We start from the raw sequence: 13,128 nt of genomic DNA, 5'->3' as shown, positions 1-13,128 counted from the left end.
CCCACACTGTCTGTCTGTCTGTCTGTCTGTCTGTCTGTCTGTCTGTCTGTCTGTCTGTCTGTCTGTCTGTCTGTCTGTCTGTCTGACCACACTGCCACCACCCACACTGTCACACTTAGGCCTGTCTACATCTTTGTTCACTCTGAGCACATGATTCTCAGACTATGAGTCCTTATCTTGACAGCCATCCATTTTTCTAGTATGAAGATATTTGTGAAATATTTCAACTTGACAAGACTGGATGTTTCTGGTAGAAAGACAAGACAGAAGAGGGCAAGAATTTGTTACCATAAGGTGAAAAAACTTGACTTTAAAAATTGGAGAGGTCTTCTATCAGGAATCTATGGAGTAGTAAACAAGTGACCTCCTACCTTTTCAAAAAATAAGTCTACCATTCTTGATCTCTTCTCCTCAAAGCTCAGACCCTTTTTTTTTGACTGTGAAAGAGAAAGAAAACATTTTGGAACACATCCTGTAAATTTAAATGGCATTGCATAGTACCGGGTATCTTATAAAAAAAGAGTCTTGGTGATCTTTGAACCAATTTTGATAAAACTTCGCAGAAATAAGATTCAGCCTTGAGTGTGTTGCATTTGTCAATGGAAAAAATCAATCCATATGTGTGAAAAATATCAATCTTTTAAAATTTCAACCAAAATTGACTGAAATGTAAAACTTTGCAAGTTCTGAACTCATTGGCTACGCTGAGCCGAGGGGAGCGGCACAGTGAAAGTGTCTTCCGTACGCCAAGCCGCCACCGACGGCTCGAGAACCCACCTATAATTCTAGCTTAGATTTTTATTCCAATCCACATACCCATGTTAAAATAAAGGTTGTAATATATAATACTGACTTCCGGGCCAAGCCTTTCCACAGAAAATCGGAAGTTTTGATTCAGTTTTGAAACACGATTTCGAAGTTTAGGTGACTCTGTTTATAGCGATGTCCAAATTATAGCCCAGACACCAGTCTTAGTACTTTTACACAAGAACGAAATGTATCGTTATTTGCTCACTAAAGAAACGTAGGACTCTTCTTTAGAATATTGATTATAGTGAATATTTCTGTGTATAATATGTTGATATTAATTTGAATCTGTGGCCCGAAAGACCTGTTAACTCCGCACTAGTCACCATCTCATTTCGCCCTCCCTAAAAAAAATGTGTCCACAAGCCGAAAATAATAGGTAGCGAATGAGTTACAAATCAACCAGATTGTTCAATTTTAAGTCACTATTTCGTGCAGTGAAGAACAAACATATAATAAACAAAATTGATATTGCTAAATAAACTCAAAGTTTTAGAACTGAGAGACCCTGCAGAGTAAGCAAGCTCTTTTGGCCTATGTCTCGATCTACAACATAAATACATTGTGTGTGCCTGAAGAAAGGTACCAACAGTCGGACTTTGACCATTTTGAGCCAATAAAAGGGTTGGTTGTACCTTATTAGAAATTCAATGCTGAAAACAGTGGGTTTTTTTAATTTTGGAGATATAATCTCAAGTACTTTTTGAGACTTTGCACATTTGGCGAAGTAGGGTATAAAAAGATATAATTTTGAGAAAATGAGGATTTAAGTTTAACAAACTTGAGAACAAACAAACTTGAAAAAAAAAGTTTTTAAATGTATTTTTATTTATGGAAAATTCATTTCCAATTTGGCAATCAGTTGACAATATAATATCATGATTAGAATTCAATTGTAAAACATAGCAGGGAAGAGAAAACGTGCTTCAAGAATAGATTTTAACAACTTTCACTTTTAAAAGCAGTTTTTATTTTATTTTATACCCTACCCTCAAAATAATTCAAAATAAAATATTTATCGAGAAGTCAAATCAATGAAAACCCGTTTTAACATTTAAATTAAAAAATGGTGGAGCTATCATCTTTTAAGGAAACACATTTTGGTCAAAAAAGTGATTATTTTGTCATTATCAGGCTGTAGGTCTAGATCTAAACAATCTTGAGCGACTTTTGGTACCTTCCTTCAGGCGCACACATATATGCCTTGATAACACTGGCTTCTATTTAAAGAAATAAACACCCCAGGCCACTTTCCCCACTGTCCTCCCCCCCAACCCCTTTACACTGGGCTACCACAGACATGCGACATGTTGACGTAAAGTGACAGGAGACCTGAGGAGGAGGGGGGGGGGGGAGAGGTGTGGAGGGAAGGAAAATTTAAAAAACTCCTAAAAACTTAAATAACTGACATGAAAGCGCTGACATGAAAGCGCTAAAAACTTAAATGACTGACATGAAAGCGCTGACATGAAAGCGCTAAAAACTTAAATAACTGACATGGAAGCGCTAAAAACTTAAATGACTGACATGAAAGCGCTAAAAACTTAAATAACTGACATGAAAGTGCTAAAAACTTAAAACATAACTGACATGAAAGTGCTAAGAACTTAAATAACTGACATGAAAGTGCTAAAAACTTAAATAACTGACATGAAAGCGCTAAAAACTTAAATAACTGACATGAAAGCGCTAAAAACTTAAAACATAACTGACATGAAAGCGCTGCTGTCAGTATTTTATCGGGAGGAGATGGGGACACTGTTGGAACACCACTCTCGCTCTGGCACTGACGGTAGGCCGCTGCACTAACTACTTGAGCTGCAGTGTACCGGGCGGTACCGGTACTGCTAGAGCCGCTAGGCTAGAGCAGGGGGCCGTTCACGAGTAACCAGCCCTCGAGCGTGTTCGACACAGCACTACTCAACTACTTGATACATTGTTTAGGCCTACCACAGACAGCACCCCTCAATTACTAGTTGTTTAGGCCTACCACAGACAGCACTACTCCACTACTAGATACATATATATATATATATATATATATATATATATATATATATATATATATAGGCCTTATACAACAGACAGCACTACTCCACTACCTGATACATATATATATATAGGCCTTATACAACAGACAGCACTACTCCACTACCTGATACATATATATATAGGCCTTATACAACAGACAGCACTACTCCACTACTTGATACATTGTTTAGGCCTACCACAGACAGTGCTACTCAACACAAAAATGGTTTAATGGTAACATCGATAGAGTCTAAAATAACGTGTCGATCTAGATATAGAAATCTGTGAGATACTGCAAGCGGTAGGACTTCCGTAACGAGCGACCACTATGAGTGAGACAGAGTAGAACAGATGGGAATGGGATAGGGTAAGGGTAGGGTTTGGGCTAGGGGTAGGGGTAGGGTTTAGGTTTAGGTTTGGGGTAGGGTGCGGGTCTGGGGTAGGGTTAGGTCTCTTCTTTCGGAATTATCGGAGAGATTATTCTCACCCGGGATAAGGATAACCTGGATATTATTCCCACCCAGGGTGAGAATAACAACAGCCGTTTATTCGTTTCCGTCCTTTTTTATTTCGTTTCGGGCATCATCATAGGACCCCTGCTGCACTGACCTGAGCGCTCAAGGCGACTAAAATCGCCAACCGGCGGACCAGCTCTCGAGCGCGGGAGGCAACTATTGTCGAATTTGGGGGAAAACTTTATCTTTTGAGGAAATAGCTTCACCTTAATTGTTGCTTCTGTAAAGGGAATTTTACTCTTGATTGAAAGGTTTAAAGTTTAACCAATCAAAACTAAGAACAAAATAAGCCTAGGGTCATGCGTGCCTTGAAAATAATCGCGGGATCTGAACATGCTTTTTGTATTGCTCATGTCAAACAAATGCCAATTCTAACATTACAATGACAAACTATAACTAACATTATTTCATTAAACAGTTTTCAGTTAAGGCTATTATTTTTAAAAACATACTACTCTGGCAAGTGAATTCCTTTCCGAATTCAGAATATACACTTGTCTAGTGTTTTGGTGAAAATATGCGAGCATACTCTCAAGATTTAAAAAAATGAAACAATAAACAATCCCCGCAGGAGCCTAGAAAAATCGGCCAGCTCTCTGGGGCCGGTCACGAACGGTCACTCTTACTTCTAAGTGACTCTTACAATTCACAAATATTCTCAACACCCAGGTAGGCCTAAGAATAAAAATCCATTGCAATCTCAGACCGGGAGAGAATAATATTACATCTAGATATCTAGATCTAGATTAGATCTAATCTATATGAGCAATTGCCAAAACGCGAGACTCTCTTGAGACTCAGTGGTGCAAAAAATTTTTCCTTACCAATTTGACTCTCTTTTCTGTCAGTCACAGATTGACATTTAGTGCTCATATTCCTAGAGTAACAGAGCAAGGAGATGTACGGTTTTGGAGATATGGGTCTATTGGTTCGGCAACGACTGTATTTCTTGTATGTAACAGTGATGACAAAAACAGATAGGCAGCAAGGCAAATTATAGACTTTAAATTCCATTTGTTTAGTAAACAAAGACTTTGTACACTATGAACTCCATTCATAATGGTAATATGAATGACAAGCTTTGTAACAATGACGCAGTGCACAGAACATGTCATCATTGTTATGTACAAGAAAGGATACACATTGGACATTATCATTGACAACACATCACAATAGTGAAAGGCTGTACAAATACAGTTATCAAAGCCTCAGTACCAGAAAAACACATGTGTAAAACAATTTTAAAACTAATATGAGGCAAAAGCACAAAATCAATTGAGCTGACTTGTACATAACAGTGATGACAAACATGACTTGTACGTAACAATGATGACACAATGTACAGGAAAAGACAAAAGTCTTGCCTCCAGAGAGAAAAGCGCACTTTAAGAATTACAAAAAACCCAGGAGAGGTTTCTTTTGCTTTGAAACAGATACCAGGTCATATCAAAGACAGTGGACGATCACAATTATGTTGCTAATTATGACAAACAGTACTCGTACATAACAGTGATGACAAAACATACTGGGAAAAGGTAAAATCATGCCTACAAAGAACAAATTTGCACCAAGAGATATACAGATCAATAAAGGCGTATTTTGCTTCTAAATGAATCTTGCATGTATGAAATATATGTTGAAAACTTATTGATATTAGCAATGATGACAAATATTACTTGTACATAACAATGTTTGTTTGTTTGTTTAGTATAGGGTTTTACGGCGCTCGCAACTGCATAAGGTCATATGAGCGCGCGGGACACACCTAATACTTTTTCGTTGGTAGGAAATTTTGAATTTTGCCCGGGTGGCGGCCGAAGCCTACTCTTATCGATTTTAGACCACCAAGGAATCTTTAACGTGCGCAACTTGCACACGGGCCCTCCGAGATTTTTCGCCCTTGTCCGAGAAGGCTAGGTGTAGATCTTTCCTACCAGAAGATCAGGGGTGTGGCAGAAAGACAGCAGTTAGGAGGAGCCAAGGAGTAGGAGTAGAAAGGCTGCAGAAAAAGAGTCAGGAGCCCAGAAGAGGGGGCAAAGGAGGTGAGGGGGTGGGGGCAGAAAGTGGAAATGAAAGCAGACAACAGAACATTGTTAGAGATCAGGAAAGGATGTGAAAGGAGACAATTTTAGAGAAGAAAATTTTTTGGTCGCTACCCGGAATCGAACCCGGGACCTTTGAATGAGAGGCCAACACCTTAACCTCTAGGCCACGAGAGCCCCAATACATAACAATGATGACACAATGACACAATGTATTGGTAAAAGGTATATTCATACCAACAAAGAACAAATGTGTATTTTTGAGTTAGACAGATAAACAAGGACATGTTTGTTTATTTATTTGAGTAAAGAGAGCACACACATTACTTTAAAAATGTTTGCTTTTTTGTTTGTTTTTGAAATGACCCATCTCTCGAAGTTTGTTCACACATCACACTCTTGTTCCAGGAATCCAGTGTAAACACCGCAATTTCACTAAAATATTCAACAGAGTGGCCTAAAAACCCGCAGAACAGCCCAGTACGTCACATTCAACGCAAAATTCTTGTGCGTCACCGGACGCTGAAGGCAATGACTACTTTCGTTTTTCTCTTTCCGCCGTTGCTTCCGTTGTTCTGGGGAAGCGGGTAAGGGGAAGTCACCCAAGAAAACAATTATATCCGGGCACTATTGATGACCCGTTCAAAACAAAAGTGGGCGAAATTCGGACTTCCGGCACGTCGTAAATTGACGACAATAACAGCGAATGTTAAACAGCTGACCGAAATCGTAGATCTAGGAACCCGATGTTCCTTTCGCGCATCGCAGCTTTTGAAGTATTGAATAAACGACGATAGGCAAAAAGATTTAACCAGCTACGGTGATTCTACTGAAAAATAATGGTGTTTTCTGAAACACCTAGTCCGTGACGACACGACAGACGCACAAGTAATCGGAATTGTTCGTCTATTTGCAAACAAATTAACCGATTTCTTGAGCAAGTTAACCTTTCTCGATGACAAATAGCATAGGATCAAAGCACACGTAAAGAAAAAACACCCAAAAATACTAAATTTTGGACATTCTTGGAAGTTTGCATCGGTGTGCTCAAAATCGTAAATGACACTCCAGGGATCACTAAAAAACGAACATTTTTGGCACAAAATTTACAAACTCAAGATTATAAAGCTGACATGGGGTCTGAAACTGCTATAATGAGGGTGCTTTTTCGGTAGTACCCACCCCGCAATTGTTATTCACGGGGTTTCAGGGGGGCTTGCCCCCCTGACCTAACAAAAATAGGAAGGGGTTTCAGGGGGGCATGCCCCCCTGAATTTTACCACAATTTAATGTTTTGCTGTTGTTAGGTTTGATATCTTAGCTCACTGCGAATCAAACGTATAGATCTAGATCTAGAAGTAGGTCAGGCTCAAATAAGGGGGGTGGGAACTACCGAAAAAGCACCCTATAATGCAGGTTCTACATCCTATATTTGACGTGTATATATTATATACGTTTTGGAGGAATAAATACTAGATCTAATGCATCACATTTTATGCACACTAATGTGAGATGTGTGTGTTTTTCCCCACATTTTGGCAATGGCTCATATATCTAGATCTAGATTCTAGATCTCTATATGATTTTTTTTTCACTCACCCCAGGAGAGATTAACGACAGCCCTCTTCTTTTTTTATTCAATGTTTGTTGGGGTGGTCTCTCGTTACGGAAGTCCTTCCCTGCAAGCAAGTTGGACAGAAAGTACCGAGAGCCGAGATGGCGAACATCGAGACCGGGTAAAGAGACAGGACGTTCAACTTTAACTTTAAAATTTCAAGTTCTAAATTAAACGATGAAAAGAATGATCGCTAAGACTGAGACTGAGAGTGAGACTGCTCGACTCCGAGAAGTTCGGTCGAGGCGGAGACCACATTGTTTTCAACATGATGCACGCGCTATTAAAACAGCACACGATTCAATCTGCTCACCATTTTGAAAAGAACAAGAAGACGAGTTGACAAGTCCAACAGTCAATAGGATTTTGAGATTTGAGTCCCCCAAAATAGTTTGAGGATTGTTGAGGAACTTTCTTCCCAATTCATACAAGACGACAAGAATATTTATAAGTTGTATCAAAAAGTATAATGAGGCATTTGCACGAACAGAAAATAGAACACAGAGTCTGACCATCATTCACAGAATGAGCAATAAACTGCAGAGGGAAATAAATGTAGGGAAAAATGTAATTGTTTAAAGATAAAGCTCTATGAGAAATAGCATTAAAAGTGGCAGGCAATGTATCACAAGTGGAATTTTTTTTTGTTCTGTGAATTTTTAGGTAGATCTACTGGTGTATAGTGTTTAGAAAACTACGCGCCATGCTTACTTTTATTCGCGTTTATATTTAATTGAGAATAATAATTAATTATTAATTCGGTGAAGGGAAATTACATAAAGGATTATAATATCGCTAACTGTAAAGATAATAATAATTATGCCATTAGAGTTTGAATAGATTAGTATGACAACTACGTATAGAGCGTACAGTACACACTCATGTTTCTGTGCTGGTTCAAGGTATGGTGGGATGGAGGAAGCAGACAGACAACCAAGCAACAATAGAATCTGGGACCTACAGCGACTGTACTAGGCTAGACGGTCAGAGAGAACAGTAAGTAGTAAGAACGTATAGGTACTAGGCCACTGACGTCAGCTGTGCCCACCACTGGTCAGTGAGTGGTCAGCACGGGACAGAGTAACAGAGGAAGCTGTACGCTTCATCCAGGACCTAGGAAGACCGTATATAGAAGCTACATATTATTATATTAGTCTACTATTAAGAAAGCTCGGCATGCCCTCCCCCCCCCCCCCCCCCCCCCCCGACAGTACTTTTGGGACTCTTGTGTTTGCCATCGTTCCTTGTCCAGAGGGGGGTATGGACGAGAGAGTATTAACTACCATTATCATCTCCATAATTATCATCAGTAAATTATTTTTATTATTATTATTATTATTATTATTATTATTATTATTATTATTAACGTCATTGTGTTGTCATGATCTTGATTATTACGATTTATATGATTGACAATCATCATCATCCTCATCATCATCATCATCACCATCATCATCATCATCATCATCACCATCATCATCATTGTTTGGTAAGCAGGGTAGGAGGGAGAGTCTTGTTTTAATTTTAGACAAAAATAAAATAACAATATAAAATGTTTAAATTTGTTTAATAGCTCAACGTTTCGCCCCGTGGGCTTCCTCATCATCATCATCATCATCATCATCATCATCATCATCATCATCATCATCATCATCATCATCATCATCATCATCATCATCATCATCATCATCAGGATGATTATTTTTATTGCCATTATCATCACTGTTCTTGTTATTTGTAGTTTTTCTTGTTGTTGTTATAACAAGAACAAGAACAAGAATTTATTAAGGCGAAAGATGACGACGATAACATCAAAGAAACTGCAATGTATATATAGATCTAGATCTTCTACCAAAGGCACCAACAATAACGAGAATGGGACGACGGAAAACCCTTAGGAGAAAGAAGATGAGAAGGGAAAAAAGGAACGACACAAGCAAGGTAGGAAGGTTTGTCGTTGTGTGAGAGACAATTTGTCGTTGTGTGAGAGACGATTTGTCATGTGTGAGAGATAATTTGTCGTTATGTGAGAGATAATTTGTCGTTGTATGAGAGATAATTAGTCGTTGTATGAGAGATAATTTGTCGTTGTATGAGAGATAATTTGTCGTTGTATGAGAGATAATTTGTCGTTGTATGAGAGATAATTTGTCGTTGTGTGAGAGATAATTTGTCATTGTGTGAGAGAGATAATCCACGACCATCCCAGAAAATACAAACCAAAGACGAAAGAACAAGCTGGAAAATGTTCACGTTTATTCGGGAATTTAAGATGATCAAGGCAGCTTCCTTGCAGATCGACTGCAAAAACACAAGTCAACGAACATTTAGTTGAAAGCGTAGGCACTTGTCGGAACACTGTGTCTAGGGTGGGAAAAAGACTTTTAACATGTGGCACTTTTGGTTGAACAATAACTTCAAGGTCTTGGTATTCTATGGATTAACAAATATGTGTATGTGTATGAGTTCCTTGCAACTAAATTATCCTCCAGAAATTCAATCTTTTCCCTTTGTTCTAATGAAACTGCCATCGTGGTTGTGGGCAGCAAGAGAAGCACAGCTGAGAGCTACACGATGCTGTGGGGAATGAGGTGATGGAAGATGGCAGACATCACTCAGTCAGAAAACACGTGTATTCCCACTCACGCGAACGTGGGGTCAGTTGGAAGAGTTGGGACACTTTTCCTCGTAACAAAAGGACACTTTTCCACTGGACACAGTCTATTTTGTCTATTGGCACACAGTCTATTTTGTCTATTGGCACACAGTCTATTTTGTCTATTGGCACACAGTCTATTTTGTAAGTTCCTGTAAATTACGAGAGAAGTCACAGCTTGATTTTCCTAAGTGAACTTGCTTGTGTTTAGAGCAGATCTTGTGTTTCTGTGTCTGCAGGAATAAAATATTGACTCTCGAGACAATTCAACCACAAAGGGGAACTGCTTCACTTAAATGCCTAAACTCCTAAAATGTGGTTTTAGTGTCTTTTTGAAAATTCCTTTGGTAAGTAAGTAAGCCTGGCTCTACTTGCAAGAAGTCTTTGGTTGTGGGTCAACAGTTGTGCTGTGTGCATGGGCAAGCATCTTTTTGAAACAAAATAATTGGAAACAGAATTTTGAGAATGGCTTTAACAGCATTTTTTTAAAAAGCTTGATAATCGCGCATATATATATATATATATATATATTAGAACACAATAAACCAATATACAATGGTAACACATTATTATAAATGAAGTGAAAGTTACAAATGTGTGAACGGTCTGTAAGAAATAGAACGTAACGGCATGCAATATGATAATATGGCACAGAAGGTCAAAGTTGACAATGTCACATGTACAGAAGGTCAAAGTTGACAGTGTCACATGTACAGAAGGTCAAAGTTGACAGTGTCACATGTACAGAAGGTCAAAGTTGACAGTGTCACATGTACGGAAGGTCAAAGTTGACAATGTCACATGTACAGAAGGTCAAAGTTGACAATGTCACATGTACAGGGTCAAAGTTGACAATGTCACATGTACAGAAGGTCATAGTTGACAGTGTCACATGTACAGAAGGTCAAAGTGGACAATGTCACATGTACAGAAGGTCAAAGTTGACAGTGTCACATGTACAGAAGGTCAAAGTTGACAATGTCACATGTACAGAAGGTCAAAGTTGACAGTGTCACATGTACAGAAGGTCAAAGTTGACAATGTCACATGTACAGAAGGTCATAGTTGACAATGTCATATGTACAGAAGGTCATAGTTGACAGTGTCACATGTACAGAAGGTCAAAGTTGACAATGTCACATGTACAGAAGGTCAAAGTTGACAGTGTCACATGTACAGAAGGTCAAAGTTGACAATGTCACATGTACAGAAGGTCATAGTTGACAATGTCATATGTACAGAAGGTCAAAGTTGACAGTGTCACATGTACAGAAGGTCAAAGTTGACAATGTCACATGTACAGAAGGTCAAAGTTGACAATGTCACATGTACAGAAGATCAAAGTTGACAGTGTCACATGTACAGAAGGTCAAAGTTGACAATGTCACATGTACAGAAGGTCATAGTTGACAATGTCAAACGTTGCCCACAAACATGTTCTGACGTCGACTGTCTGCCAGGAACAAAACGTCACACAGATTTAGCAACATTCAATATTGTCCCGGCAGTAGACGAGTCACCACGGACACATTGTCCCTGCAGTAGACGAGTCACCACTGACACATTGTCCCTGCAGTAGACGAGTCACCACGGACACATTGTCCCTGCAGTAGACGAGTCACCACGGACACATTGTCCCTGCAGTAGACGAGTCACCACGGACACATTGTCACGGCAGTAGACGAGTCACCACGGACACATTGTCACGGCAGTAGACGAGTCACCACGGACACATTGTCACGGCAGTAGACGAGTCACCACGGACACATTGTCACGGCAGTAGACGAGTCACCACGGACACATTGTCACGGCAGTAGACGAGTCACCACGGACACATTGTCACGGCAGTAGACGAGTCACCACGGACACATTGTCACGGCAGTAGACGAGTCACCACGGACACATTGTCACGGCAGTAGACGAGTCACCACGGACACATTGTCACGGCAGTAGACGAGTCACCACGGATACATTGTCACGGCAGTAGACGAGTCACCACGGACACATGCTGAAGGGAAACAATTGTTCAATGAAAAAAGGATAGGACAAAGCACTTGTGAGTTTTAGCAAAAGTATATCTCTCATATTGAGTTGAGAATGTTGGGCTTGTCTTGATCAATACAAGGTCAGCTCACGTTTGCCCTAAATAGGCAGCAGCTTACAGAAAGTTACAACACAACTCAGGGCAGGGGACGGGAGGCTGAGTGACAGAGAAGAATTGGCAAAGAGGTTAAAGAAACAGGGACGAGAAAGTGAAACAAAGGAGTGGGTGGGTATCGATTTTCTCAAGTTTAGACAGAAGACGATTGTTAGTAACTTGATCAAGGAGATGAAGATGGACCGTAAGTGGAAGAGTTCCCAATAGTACAGGTAATACAATAAGAGTGTCCTCGGTCAACGTAACAATGGTACATACACGCACAGCCTCAAGGCAATAGGTCAACACATTTCGAACAAACAACCAAATATCAATAGATACACCGACAAAGTATAGGGATACATACAAATAGATATAGTACAATAAATATATTTCATATAAAAGCCAAATGTACAATATACCGGTAGTCTCTGTTTCACATTTTCAAATTTGGTCAACTCGGAGTTAATGAAAGCTGTGAGAAACTGACCAACACGACCGCCATGTTGTTCCGACCGTCATCTCATCTCTGTTGTAGGACATGTTGTTCCGACCGTCATCTCATCTCTGTTGTAGGACATGTTGTTCCGACCGTCATCTCATCTCTGTTCTTGGACAATCTCGAGAGACATTGTGATGTTTTGTCTGACTACAGAGACAGGAAACGCTCTGGGAAGTGTCTTTAAAAGAAATAGCAGCTGAACGGTAAACACAAACATCATCGTATTTTGGAAATGGAATTCAGTACAATGTACTTCTTTTACCTATTTCTCATGTTTTCGTTCATTTCAAAAGTCGAAATGTTTAACTCCTACCAATATTTATTATGCTACCTTGAAAGAGAAAAAGACGATATTACACAATCTCTCGTTTGTAAAAACAAGTCTTCATTGCTCGGATCACTCGTTGGAAGTAGGGCCACGGATTTCCACACGTTGTTTCTTTTGTTGACACACACAGTTATGGCACACACAGTTATGACACACACAGTTATGACACACACAGACACACACAGTTATGACACACACAGTTATGACACACACAGTTACACACAGTTATGGCACACACAGTTATGACACACACAGTTACACACAGTTATGACACACACAGTTATGACACACACAGTTATGGCACACACACTTATGACACATACAGTTATGACACACACAGTTATGACACATACAGTTACACACAGTTATGACACACACAGTTACACACAGTTATGACACACACAGTTACACACAGTTATGGCACACACAGTTATGACACAGTTATGGCACACACAGTTATGACACACACAGTTACACACAGTTATGGCACACACA

The 13,128-nt window shown here is 39.5% G+C and overlaps 1 protein-coding gene across 1 annotated transcript in view; it reads right to left on the bottom strand.

Annotated features, from left to right (window-relative positions):
- The window catches only part of LOC106013903 (meiotic nuclear division protein 1 homolog), a 13,191-nt gene extending 5,631 nt beyond the window's left edge, over positions 1-7,560 (bottom strand). Inside the window, exons 1-2 of the mRNA XM_013090756.2 lie at positions 7,324-7,560; positions 372-437 (exon numbers count right to left, since the gene is read on the bottom strand). Of these exons, the coding sequence (XP_012946210.1) occupies positions 372-437; positions 7,324-7,326 (69 nt within the window). The 5' untranslated portion in view covers positions 7,327-7,560. The remainder of the gene's footprint in view (positions 1-371; positions 438-7,323) is intronic.
- Between the last annotated feature and the right edge of the window lie 5,568 nt (positions 7,561-13,128).

This window comes from Aplysia californica, unplaced genomic scaffold (assembly GCF_000002075.1).
Source record: "Aplysia californica isolate F4 #8 unplaced genomic scaffold, AplCal3.0 scaffold01474, whole genome shotgun sequence".
Lineage (NCBI taxonomy): Eukaryota > Metazoa > Mollusca > Gastropoda > Aplysiida > Aplysiidae > Aplysia > Aplysia californica.
This window is presented reverse-complemented; position numbering and strand designations above follow the sequence as displayed.